This window comes from Xylona heveae, assembly GCF_001619985.1.
Source record: "Xylona heveae TC161 unplaced genomic scaffold L228scaffold_8, whole genome shotgun sequence".
NCBI classification, from domain to species: domain Eukaryota; kingdom Fungi; phylum Ascomycota; class Xylonomycetes; order Xylonales; family Xylonaceae; genus Xylona; species Xylona heveae.
Genome location: NW_017264200.1, coordinates 928127 through 940560, shown reverse-complemented (window position 1 = coordinate 940560; position 12434 = coordinate 928127). Strand labels below are relative to the sequence as shown.

The 12434-nt window shown below is 48.1% G+C and overlaps 5 protein-coding genes across 5 annotated transcripts; 2 read left to right on the top strand and 3 right to left on the bottom strand.

The window, feature by feature from the left end:
• Nucleotides 1-321: 321 nt before the first annotated feature.
• L228DRAFT_269681 (hypothetical protein) lies at nt 322-2419 on the bottom strand (the record flags this gene model as incomplete). The annotated part of the gene is made up of 4 exons (XM_018335305.1): nt 322-354; nt 418-608; nt 672-1042; nt 1113-2419. The coding sequence occupies 4 exons, from the start codon at nt 2417-2419 to the stop codon at nt 322-324; spliced, it is 1902 nt and encodes a 633-aa protein (XP_018186851.1).
• A 142-nt stretch (nt 2420-2561) lies between these two features.
• On the bottom strand, nt 2562-3418 carry L228DRAFT_170006 (hypothetical protein). Its single transcript, XM_018329468.1, has one exon. The coding sequence runs from the start codon at nt 3129-3131 to the stop codon at nt 2703-2705; it is 429 nt and encodes a 142-aa protein (XP_018186850.1). The 5' UTR covers nt 3132-3418; the 3' UTR covers nt 2562-2702.
• A 526-nt stretch (nt 3419-3944) lies between these two features.
• L228DRAFT_249099 (hypothetical protein) lies at nt 3945-5518 on the top strand. Its single transcript, XM_018333011.1, has 3 exons — nt 3945-4143; nt 4352-4732; nt 4789-5518. Exons 1-3 carry the CDS (start codon nt 4087-4089, stop codon nt 5326-5328), a joined length of 978 nt encoding a protein of 325 aa, XP_018186849.1. The 5' UTR covers nt 3945-4086; the 3' UTR covers nt 5329-5518.
• On the bottom strand, nt 5289-7783 carry L228DRAFT_256476 (flavin-containing amine oxidasedehydrogenase-like protein). The gene is made up of 4 exons (XM_018333925.1): nt 7556-7783; nt 7039-7492; nt 6032-6957; nt 5289-5890 (listed from the first exon to the last, which is right to left on the bottom strand). Exons 1-4 carry the CDS (start codon nt 7625-7627, stop codon nt 5732-5734), a joined length of 1611 nt encoding a protein of 536 aa, XP_018186848.1. The 5' UTR covers nt 7628-7783; the 3' UTR covers nt 5289-5731.
• A 669-nt stretch (nt 7784-8452) lies between these two features.
• Nucleotides 8453-10921, top strand: L228DRAFT_269678 (phospholipase D/nuclease; the record flags this gene model as incomplete). Its single annotated transcript, XM_018335304.1, has 9 exons — nt 8453-9217; nt 9271-9459; nt 9519-9712; nt 9798-9909; nt 9951-10029; nt 10088-10263; nt 10318-10428; nt 10496-10596; nt 10696-10921. The coding sequence occupies 9 exons, from the start codon at nt 8453-8455 to the stop codon at nt 10919-10921; spliced, it is 1953 nt and encodes a 650-aa protein (XP_018186847.1).
• Nucleotides 10922-12434: the final 1513 nt, after the last annotated feature.

The window sequence follows — 12434 nt, the reverse complement described above, 5'->3', positions numbered from 1 at the left end:
AAACCAACTGAAGTGACGACAGGTATTTTTCTCTTCGAATGGGCGGAAAAAAAGGGGGTCAAACAGTCATGATTGCAATCGCATAGATTTATAAGCGCAAATAACGATTAAAAGTGCAGTGGAAAGATTGAATTGTGGTCAGATCAGATTTAAGATACGCAAAAGTCTCTGCTGTCGTCGGAATCATAGAATGAGCGTTAGGTATGGAAATGATGATGTGTGTAACATTTGGATTAGTGTGTCGTCATGAACCATCATTAGTCGTAGTCGTAAATGCGAAAATGAGCAAAAGGAACGTAATGGACTCGTCGATCGTTATAATCATGCGTGAACTCCGACAACCGCAAGCGCAATCTGTTGTTTGTGTAAGCTGCTGGTTCCCGACATAAACATTAGGTTATCAACGGGAAAACATACAATTGCAGCGATTATCAGCAAGCCAATGACGGACATGCCTCTATTGACATTTCGCCACCATCGCGCGTTGCGGTACAACTCAGAGTCCGTGGACTCTGTTATCGCTGCCTCGACGTCAGGAGATTCTTCCGCCCCTTGCATTTCCGGTGTGCGGCAGGCAGGAAGGGGCAGAAACGCGCCAACAACCCAAGCTTAAAACACACGTTAGCCACCTCCGTCACTCTTTGCGACTTGCTTCTTGCAATATCACTCACCAAGTGGGAAGATGAACCCTATGCAAAATGCTGCCAGTTCAACGTTGCGTCTATTCGTCTTCCTTCTATCCTTTCGAGATGCAAAAGAGGGCGCTTTCCAGTAGGACTTTCTCATTCCTGCTTGTTTATCTGGCTGAAGATGTGGCGTCCAGGTGTCGCTTTGGGGAGAGCCATCGATACGGATTTCGTCGCGCTGCAGCATTGGGTCGGGAATATGGGACGTCCTTCCGCCCATGCCACCGGTAACGTGACTACGGGGTTGTCCTCCTTCTTGGGCGTCTGGTATGGGAAATGTACCTTCGATGATGGGTTGGCCGTGTACAGGAGTATTTGGCAGCGATCCGTCTCGACCGTACCGGCTATAATATATCCTTTTGAGGTATCTTAGCATTCAACAATCCACTTAACTCAGGCAAGAAGCGTGGCGGACTGAGTCTTTACCTTGCCCATTGGGGGATTCCATAGATGAGAAAGCTACTCCGTGAGCTCGGTCGTACTTGTGGGTTGCCGCGACTGCTGGGCGGTGAAGTGACCGAAGGGATACTCGCAAGACCGGCCGTTCCAGGTCGAGACTGCCTTTGACGTTTCGGGATTCGGGCCGAATTTCTCTCATTTACGACGCGAATTGTAGAATCTGTCGTGTCTCGCCGAGAATTGGGCCTAGCCGCACGAATGGGCTGTTTCCCTTTCTCGTCGCTCTCCTGAGATTGTTCAACTTCGGGAGGAACAAAGCCAGATGACCGCGGCGTCCATTGATGGAGTCTGCCAGCATACGACTGGTACAGGCCAGCATTTCGTTTCGGGATGGTTATTGAATTATCCGCCCAGGAGGCAGATGCAGCTGGGGGCTGGACAACTGGATATTGAACCTGTGGGGAGTTTTCAACAACCGCATGAAAAGAAGCGTGGGATGAAGCGTGCGGCTCCGATATTGATAGACGATCCTCGGGGGACACAGACACGGGGCTTTGGGGTCCTGGTGAATCTGGATATGACTGAGCCGCGTCCTGTGCGCCATCCAAGCTTGCTCGCGAGCCTGCTGGCGAGGTTTGGATTGGTGGGAGCAATGACGAGTACCGATAGGCCGAAGTTGGTCGTCGATTCGACGAACCTGTGTGCAACCGAGGCTCAAGGGTGTCCGACGAGGCGGAAGAGGCGATAGATACGTTGGATGGGTTAGAGGATAGCCTTCGCATTGTTGGATGCGCGGCGGGGAAGCGGGATGGCGATGGCATGTTCATGAGATCTCGAACAGCGCCGTCAATTGCGCCTGAGCTGACTCGGGATCCTTCGCTCTGTTCTTTCCAGATGGTCCATTCGCGTTGTTGCAATGATTGAGACATAGGTGGTGAAGATGGCAGAGTAAATCCAGAGAAGTCTGCCGAAGAATAGAGGGAGGGCAGTTCAGACTCGGAAGCGCTGCTTGTATGAAACTCTTCCTTTGTCTTTTTCTGAATCCTCAACGGTGCTGGCGCACTAGCTTCTTCTTCCTCCTTTGTTGGAAACACACGGTGGACGTCATGATGGTAAAAGGTATCTTCATCGTCAAAGACAGGAGCATATGAGCCGGTTGGAGTCAAGACCTGCGAGGAATGGATTGGATAAGGATTTCTGGAGTACCTCCATGATTCCTTTTCCTGTAACAGTCGGGCATTGGGAGCCGCTACCTCGTTCGACTGCGAGTCCGAACGTTCATGCAACGGGCGACGTTTGGGAGAGCGATGAGTCGCGCGCGGAGAAGGGGACATTGTGTTATTTGATTGTACCAGCAAACAGGGAAGAATATTAATCGACGAGCATTACTTTTAGCTTGCAAGAATTGATAAAGAGAGTGGCCGGCAACGGGGATGCAATGATTGCTCAATAGTAATGACTGACACACAAAGGAAGGGCTAGAGATAGACAATGTGAGTGACGCCCGGATAATCCAAAAATAAATAAAAAGAGTGAAAGAATGGATAAGAATATCAAAGTACGTAGAAAGTCTACAATGAAAAGAAAGGCTGAGCGACAATGCACTCTAGAAGAAATTCATGGGACAGCAAAAAAGAGAGGAAGAAGAGGAAGAAAACGGGGGGGGCGCAAAGGAGGAAAAAGTGAAGGTGGTGAAAGACTCGGTGTATCCTCGCAGTGGGCTTCAGGGGTGCAGTGTGCCTCGTTGGCGGAAGCGGGACCTTTTAGCATATGCAAGTTGCTGCACGTTCTGTGAAGCGATTCGATGGCTACATAAGGTAGTACCACTTGCGGCAGAGACAATCGAATCAGACACAGGTAATGGCGGTGGAAGAAGACGTGCGTCCAGCGACCATGGCAATGCATTATATGTCGGAACGGAAAAGACAAAGGATGAGAAAAGAAAATAGAATGGTATAGAAGGCCAAAACAAACAACGGCGACCATCATAACAACGGTGACAATAACATGGAGACGATGGTTTGAAAGGAATGCAGTTGTGCTCATTGTGCCTTTTTCACCCAACTAACTTACCTTTATTGTTCCGACAGAGAGGTCAATCCTGTCCAAGCGTCTCATTCCTGGTTCGACACGTGATGAGGGTGAAACATGAAACGGTCAAATGAAATTAGCCCCGTCCGTCGTTCCTTCCTTTCCTGGGACCGGCCCGTGTGCCTTCCAGTTACGAGTAAACCACACACAGTTAAAGTTCCAGCGTCCCTTTCAACTGGAACTAAACCCCAAGAGGATCTCTGCGTATCGATACCTGGGCACTTGGATTCTTTCTCCTTTCGACCGTGCTTCACCACCCCTTCACAGCACGTTTGATGGTACTGGTACTCGACAAATCGACAACTCGACAGTTTTGGCTTGCGGGAAAGCGGAAACGAGGGAACGGTCTAACTTCCTTCTGAGCACGCGGTAACTAGAGGACCTGAAAGCAGATTAAGTTAGTTAAAGTTTGGGTAACTAGGTAAGAAGGAGAGACAATAACTCGTGCTTACCTTTGCTGAAACGAGGAAAACCCCAGATTTTATCGAACCAAGCTTTTCTGCTGCGAAAGGTTGCTTTGTCTCTTTCCTTTGACAGCCCCGTCCCCAGCAGATTCTTAAATGCTCCCATAAGTTAGTGAAGCATTATCTCCCATGTTCATGTCAAGCTGCTCATTCGATCGATTCATGCTCTTCAGTTCCATATAATACCATGGCGCCTACCGACTATTTCCAGCGGTTGAAGAATTACTATCTTCGGGACTCTCGTAAGTACTTAAGCTTTGACGACCAATAGCTTCCCCCCACACTCTGTCGTGAAACACCAGCCGTATCAAGCCCGCTACACTTCTCCAACAGCCGCTGATTGCGTTGTCCCGCCATGATGCTGTTCCGTGGTTGTAAACTTTCAACACGTGTCTGAGACGTTCTTTTGGTACCCTCCAGCCATTTGCTAACTGAATCTAATTATCATGTACTCAGAGTCGGATGCGCCAGCTATCACGGCCCAGTCGGCGGCTCTGCTTTCGGTATGTTCCATTCTTGTCATGGCTGCAGAGCGTGTAAACGGCCTCTGCCCAATTTCAATAGACTGCTGAATCGTTTTGATTTTATCCCTCGTCTTGATCCTTGCCATTTCCCCATTCGTCTACCTCACGCTTCGAGGCTGTTATTCAGTGCATAAAGTTGTCTCAGAGTCCTTTGGTCTCTGCCGAGAAAAACTAACAGCCATCAAAGGTGCTCTATACACTATGTTATGTGATTCCTTTTTATCTGTCTGCATCCACGCGGCCTTCGCCCCAGCTCTCACGGGATGCACCTTCAGTGGTGCGGGCTCGGATCCGGGCAGTCACGCTTTCTTGCGTTTTGAGTGCTCTTTTGACCGTCTACGTCGCAATGGACTATGGCAAATCCACTCTTAGCAATGCATTGCGTCTCATGGGTTGGTGGCCCGTTGCCCCATTGGAGATTGCAAAAGCACTTCTCCTCACGGCTGTATTGTTTGTCGGACCATTGTTCGAAAGCGGCATTGTTGAAGGAGGATGGAGGGACTGGATTAGAATATCCACTCTCACTGATACTATGGGTAACTGGATTGGCTGGAGAAATTATGTCGCTGTATGTGTTATTTCCATGATCATATTTCGTGCTTATAACTGACTTGCTTGCCGCAGGGCCCCGTGAGCGAAGAACTTGTTTTCCGGTCATGTTTGATCCCTCTTCATCTCCTGGCAAAGGTGTCTCCGGGGAGGATTGTCTTCTTGACCCCGCTGTATTTCGGCATCGCACATATTCACCACTTCTACGAGTACAAGCTCACCCATCCTTACACGCCTCTTTTGCCGGCTCTCTTGCGCTCGGTGGTCCAGTTTTCTTACACCTCCATCTTCGGCTTTTATGCCACCTTTCTCTTCCTTCGTACCGGTAGCTTTCCGGCCGTTGTGGTGGTGCATAGCTTCTGCAATTGGTGCGGATTACCTCGCTTTTGGGGGAGGGTCGAGGCTGGCCAGCCCATTGGTCCGCCGGACATTAAAGGAAAAGACGATGGAGAGAATGTGCGAACCGTCCTCACAGGCAACCTTTCCGGGCAAGGTCAACTTGGCTTGGAATGGACAATCGCGTATTATTTGTTACTTGTTGCAGGCGCAGTGGGGTTCTATTTTCTCCTTTGGCCGCTGACGAGTGGCGAGCGAGCACTGGCTTACTTTCATTGATTTTCGCCAGTTTTTCAACAAGTAGCATAAAGCTTTCTTGAAGCAAGAACAATGCTACGTTCGAGAAAGCTCATCGTGTAGCATGATTCCATGTGCTCATCGTAATGTCTTATCGAAATTGAAAGGCTTGTCTCATATTCTACCTTTCGATGATTCATACATAATTCGTTAAGTTTAAGTCCGTTGCCACGTCCTTTGTGTAACGCTTCGTCGTCCTAGAAATGACAACAGGTGACCCTTTTCCGGGAACCCACTCTTCTATGATGGTAATCCTGCACAAATCTATGGTCTCTAGTAACGTATGTGAAACATATGGCTTCGGCTTCAATAGAAAGCATTTATTTTCCGACGCCTACGCTCAAAGCTACCACATCGAACCGGCCCCAGACAACGCAACGATGAATTAAGAACTCTTGTTCTTTCTCGGCTTGTAGCGCACACCATGTGAGATGAGTAGATAATTCGCGAAAAAGGTTTCGGCGAACTCGTCAAATCTTTCGTACTCGGCTCCCAAACGATACGCTGCAGCGATGCCGCTAACACAAGCAAGTTCATGCATATTCTGTGGTAGTAGTCAGAAATATTACGATACTCGATTTGTGAAACGAGGTTGATGCAGAAAAGGGCCGGTGGAGGCAAGTTTGCGGACAGACCCCAATGAGACTAGCAATTTAGAGGAAGAACATGATTTGGGAAAACTTACCACTAGAGTCCAGGAACCGGCGTAGAAGGTATGGTTGTGGCCGTTAAGAAACATCATTCCCGGAACAACGCGAAGATAATGTTGCCATCGATGACCCAGCTGATGCCACCATTTGGACTCTATGATCTTATCCTTGTCGATTTCGTCAATGGTCCATAGCTCTCGATGGGTTTTATCTAAGAAAATTGACTGAAATATGTGCTGATCAAATGGCTGGGGCGGTTTGTCGGCGTCTTGTTCTTGTCGAAACTGATGCTGATAGTTTGTGCAGTCAAACGCCATTTCGATTTTCTGCATATCCTGCGGATAAGAATGCGTAAAGTACATTGGGCGATAGCCGCTGGGCTCGCCGCCTGGTCCCGTAGTCTCTCCGGCGGCAAAACGTATTTGTCTTTCCTGGTCACTCGACTTAGGCTCTGCGCAGAGCTTCGAGTCGAATTTAGTTTCATAATGCTTCTCAAAGTAAGCGCTGTCGGAATGGGTGATGGTAATATCATCATAGAATCGTGCACTACCGAGCACAAACTTTTCCCTCCACGTTGCTGTTTTCCCCAAAATCTTCTTTGCGTCATCAGCGAGAATTGCCAGAACCATCTCATCGAATCTCTCAGTGCTTGCTTCTGAGCTAGCATGTGTTCCACCAGCAAGCTCATCTGGTCGAGATGGTTTAAATGGCCGAGTCTGAAGCTCGACACCTTCGTTGCTCCGGCTAAGCACAGCAGAGACATCGGTGTTCAGCCGAATATCTACTCCCTTGGCACGTAGATCTGCAGCCCAGTCTTGATAAAAATTATGAAGATTGGGAAAAGTGACCATAGTCGGCAAATTGGGCAGCAGCGTGTCAGAATCATAATTCCATAATTTCATATTGGGATCGTCGAATAAGCGCTCAAGTATTGCGCAGGAAACATTAGCAGTTTGGTTTCCTGTGCCCTGATATTAGCCTCCCTCAAATTATCAGATAATGGTCTTTTGCCTGATAGACCCAGGGACTAATGTGGACATACCGGTTCCGAGAAATAAAGCGATCAAAGGGTATACCATCTTATCTCCAAAATCCTTGCTGAAGAAAAAGATACGAAGCATGAGCTTGATTGGGATGAGACCAAAAACGGGCATCGTGTATTTGATAAATTTTAAGACCTTTCCAAACTTTCGAATATCGGCGGAAAATTGGTCGACCAAGACGCTGGGAAAGCAATTCGTCCAAAAACTATCTTTGCCCTTCCCAAAAGCTACTTGTAGTTTGACCTCTTGGGGCTGATGTCCGTATTTTTGAAAGAAATTAAAGGTGTGTTTGAATGCAGGAGATCCCCCTTGGACTCCATTGTTCATCCATGATGTACCAAATTTGCCTTTGTCGATGGAAATGCTCGTGGCTTGTCCGCCGCACACGCCCATCCGCTCGATGACTGTAACCTTGAATTTATTCGGATGTTCTGCAAGTGATGCAGCACATGCCTAGGCACTCTTTGTTAGTCTATGGTTGCTACTGCATCGAAAACTTATTTCTCTTGTACAAACCATTCCTGCAGCACCAGCACCGATAATAGCACAATGTTTTCGTTTGTCATGACTGGCTCTTTCCGGAGACATTTTTCAAGGAATTATGGAGTGGGGTTTTCAAAGAAGATAAAAACCGATGATATTCTGCGTAACATTGTCAATCAAATGCTCCCATAGGGGAATATATAATCTCATGAAGGACAATGAAAAGATCTAAAGTGTGCAGGGACCATGTCGCTTTCAGGGTCATGACGTTGACAATATGAGCTATTGTGGGGAAGTCCATCATCCAGGGACCGTCTCTAAGCGGTGACGCTAGGGAGCCCTAAGAAACGTGTGCTGCCGGATGGAGAATTATGCTAGTTGTAGTAGAGGAAAGAGATGGAAATATAATTGAATGAATCATTCGACGAAATTACACCCATTGGTTAAATGATCGTAGGTAGGGGAAGGATCGAGACAAGGATTGAAATCATGAATGGGACCCTGTTCCTCGTTGAGGCATGGGGGGCGGCGTGGGTTTTCCTCCAGATTGGCGAGAGTGCTCGGTCGCTGCCGAGCTTTGCCAGGGGTACGCGAGGTTAAGTTATAGAGTTTCAATACAGCCGTAATATTGAGTTTTTATGAGAGACCATCCGTCACGGAGATATGATAAAGCGGTCACTTATATTTCCAAGCTCGCCTATTCATAGTTTACAGGGGCTCAAGGATTATATCAGTAACCCTGTTAATTTAAATATTTTCGGCTCAAGTATCATAATTCTGAGCAGGACTGCACGACACGGAGGATGACATAAATGGTTTCTATAGTCGTCACGTGAAGACGCGATGACTTCTGTAGCGCGGGTGATTTCACGGACTTTCTTTACAAGACACCTTTTGCACCATATTAAGGTAATTAGACGGCCCAGCGAGATGGAATCTGAGGACGATGATCTGAACATAGCAATTGCTATGTCTTTGCAAGATCAGGAAAATTCATCTTCAGCTAATCCCAATAAACAAAAGGATTTCCGACCCCGGTCTCCTCCAAAGGAAAACAAATCTAAACAAACATCCTCTGCCACTTATGAGAAACAACTATCACCCACTCAACCACAACCCCATGAAGAGGCTCAGAATCAAAGGGTCTCACCGACACTCATCAAACCCGCATGTGGGATTCCTGGTTTGGACAGGAAAAAAGATGAAGCAGCCCGACTGGAACGGCTTGCTCGAAAAAGGAAACATCTAGAACCGTCACCACAACCAGAGCACTCCGACAGAGGGAAGCGCTCGAAATCAGATCGTCACGATGATGCAGCTCAAGTCATAGACCTTACAGCAGACTCCCCTATCAGGCAACAGAAAGGGGTGAATAAGGTTCAGTCAAACCTCACCGAAAACCCAAGCAATCGATCTCGACACTCTCACCGACCCGCAGAAACGGAGTCTCTTCCCAAGACAACCAATGTCCCAGACAAGACGACACTGGAATATCCCCGGGGTGTCGTCAAGAGGACCTGGGCTTTTCGTTATGAGAGAAAGGATGATATCAAGATTGAGGAAGTTTTGCGGAAAGCGGATCTCAATATTGCCGTCCTAAGTTCGTTCCAATGGGATATGGAGTGGATTGTGAACAAATTAGATCAGACGCGAACCAAGATGATTTTTGTGATGCAAGCAAAGGAGGAAGCAACAGTGGGTTTTCTTTCGTATTCCATCTTCAGTGGAAAGAGTCTCACAATTGAAAGAGGGAACAATACCGGAGGGAGACGGCATACGCCAAACACGTGCGGTTATGCTTTCCGCCAATGGACGGGCAAGTCAACTGCATGCACTCCAAATTGATGCTTCTTTTCTACAAAGACTTTCTCCGTGTCGTGGTACCAACAGCCAACCTCGTTCCATACGACTGGGGAGAGACTGGGGTGATGGAGAATGTACGTGGCCATCCATGCGCGGCGCAGGGCAGAAGCTAATGCGCACTATTTGTCCGCAGACAGTCTTCCTTATTGATCTACCTCGGCGACCTCAAGACGCTCCACGACTGAACATTGATGAAAACAATTCCACCCTTTTTCAGAGAGAATTGGTGTATTTCCTGGAATCTATGGGAATGCACGAGGATGTCCGCCGAGGCCTTCTCAATTTTGATTTTACTGCGACCAAGGACATTGCCTTTGTTCATACGATGTAAGCATGTTCATACCATCCTAACACAAGAGCCTACACGAGTTTTTGGCGTCCGTAAGTTTGCTGATCACGCATGTAATAATAGAGGCGGGTCACACATGGGACAAAAGTGGCGGCGAACCGGTTATTGTGGTCTCGGTCGAGCTATTAAGTCACTGGGCCTTGATACGAATGAACCCCTAGAGATAGATTTTGTGGTAAGCAAGAGATCATCCCGACTAATAATCCAACACCGCAGACTGATGAGTCCATCAAGGCTTCATCCATCGGCTCCCTCAATCAGAATTTTCTGACACAAATTTATCTCTCCGCTCAAGGTACGTCTGCCCTTGATATCTTGATCCTCGAATTTCTGCTGGTTACTGATACGAGCAGGCGATGACGGTTTGACTGAATTTGAACGAAGAAATAGCAAGTCAAAGAGTCGACGGAGAGTTGAAAGAAGGCCACCCGCAGGTGCTGAGCAGCAGCTATCACGATGGGTGCAAGAAAAATTCCGCATTTACTTCCCAACCGAAGAAACCGTTCTCGCAAGCAGAGGTGGACCTGGGGTACGTATGCCAAAGACGTAAATATCGGAAATTATCTGAAGCTGATTAGAGTAGAATGGTGGAACAATCTGCTTTCAACCAAGGTGGTATAACTCAGACGTCTTTCCTCGCTCATTGATGCGAGACTGCAAAAGCTTGCGGGAGGGCCTCCTCATGCACAACAAGGTCACTGCAAAGTACCCCCATAGCATTTGTTGAAATGTTGTTATTCTAACGCAGAAATCCGTAACAGATTCTGTACGCCCGATATGAAAAACCAAGAGTGCTAGCAAATGGCCTGAGATGTGCTGCCTGGGCTTATCTTGGTAGCGCTAACCTCTCGGAGAGTGCATGGTAAGTGGGCATCTTTTTAGCTCGTCAGAGCATTTTGTCCATTGCCGGTATGGCGGGGAGAAACCCTTGGGTTCACTGACGTAACTTTATCCCAACTAGGGGAAAATTGATCAAAGATCGAGTTTCAGGAGGTCCGAAACTCAATTGCCGCAACTGGGAGTGCGGTGTCGTGCTCCCGATCCATCTTCATGGAGACACCAGTCCAGGCGCGACCCAACCAGTTGGCATGGACATATTTCAGGGGCATTTGCCGGCCCCAATGTGGCTTCCTGGCCAGCCATATGGTGCTCGATCACCATGGTTCTACAGTGAACACGGGCTGTAGCGATTATCAATTCCATTGCCAATCTCACCCAAAAGCGACCCCATTTCAATCAACGCAAACGAGTCTAGTGGGCAAGGTCTGGACGAGTCCACATTTTCAACCGCCGACATCATCCAATTTCATAGGCGCGGCGTCTGATGGCTTATTTGTTCGTCCGCGGTTTACCCAATCAGAAACCGCTAAGCGTATCGATTAGTACCACGTAAGATCCCAATTCATTTGCACTTCATCATGCCATGCAAAAGGAGCTGTGGCCAGTGGCGCCTCTGGGCTACCACAACATATTGCCTGGGTAGCAAACAGACCGCGCAAGCCAAAATTGACGCTTCAATTCTCGTGCGACTGACGGCCGACTCCACACCTTCTTCGTCCCTTTTTTCTTATTGTGCTAGTCCTCCGGTCCCATCCATCGGGTCAACTCTTCCGTCTACCTGTTAACCACTTATCGTAGCCCCATTTACAAGGATGTCCGCTCGACGTGGAGGCGAAACTTGGCCGAAAGACTTCCCGCTACCATGAGAGGGTTAAGCGAGGCAACCCCACAAACAATCCCTCCAAACCAATCGGCGGTAGGGCGCCACACGGGCCATCGGTTGTACTGTCTACCTCGTCGATTGGATCTGCCTTCTCCTCTTACGGTCTCGAGGTCTCTCCACATCCTCGAACGCCACCGTAGGCGGGCTATCGTGGTTTTATTGTTGAATGTAACAAAAGTAGAACTTAACCACGTTTGCCAATAATACTCTTGCCTCTTCACTTCGATTGCACCGTGCAGGGTCCATAGACAAGCTTTTATGCGGAACTTCCTCCGAGTAGTATTACTCCTGTAAATACCCAAGGAGGTACTTACCTTATGGTCATTGATTAGTGTGTACTTGACTACTACGGTACTTGAGAAATTGTGTGTGATCGCCCCTAAGCCCCAGCCACATAAGTAGGTATCCCCTAAACTATTTTCTGCATAGTACTAATATATCTGCAACGGCAAATTTCTCTTGCTACTGCAATGCTAGCAATATTGATGCCTGTACGGAGTATCATGGGAAAAATGATACGATCCTCATACGTGCGTAATTACAGTAGCGCATTGATGACTTTGAATCGCTGTAAACACATCACGGGAACACCGAGTATGTCATTGTATACCACGTATACGGGGCCTTAGTTTCTGGGGTCAGCCCCGTCGAAGGGGAAGGCAGGCCCGTTACGCTAGGTCCGTAAAGAAGAGCAGAAATTGTGGGGAAGCCGCGCGCACGCCAGCCTCAAAAAGGTCTCTGTCGCTTTCACATTTGCAAGAACGGCTTTTATTATAGTCATGAGCGGGGCCCTCTCCAAGAATCCACACCCCACAAAGTCCGTCAAGAGAGTCCAGAACGGGTAGTAGGAGTGGACTAACTCTGTATTTCCTCGCGGGAGTGCTGAACCGTACCACACCCCACAATGACGACCCACCTTGCCCGCCTACATCCACATAACCCCTAAACCATGTGTCTGTTGAACCACCATAATACTA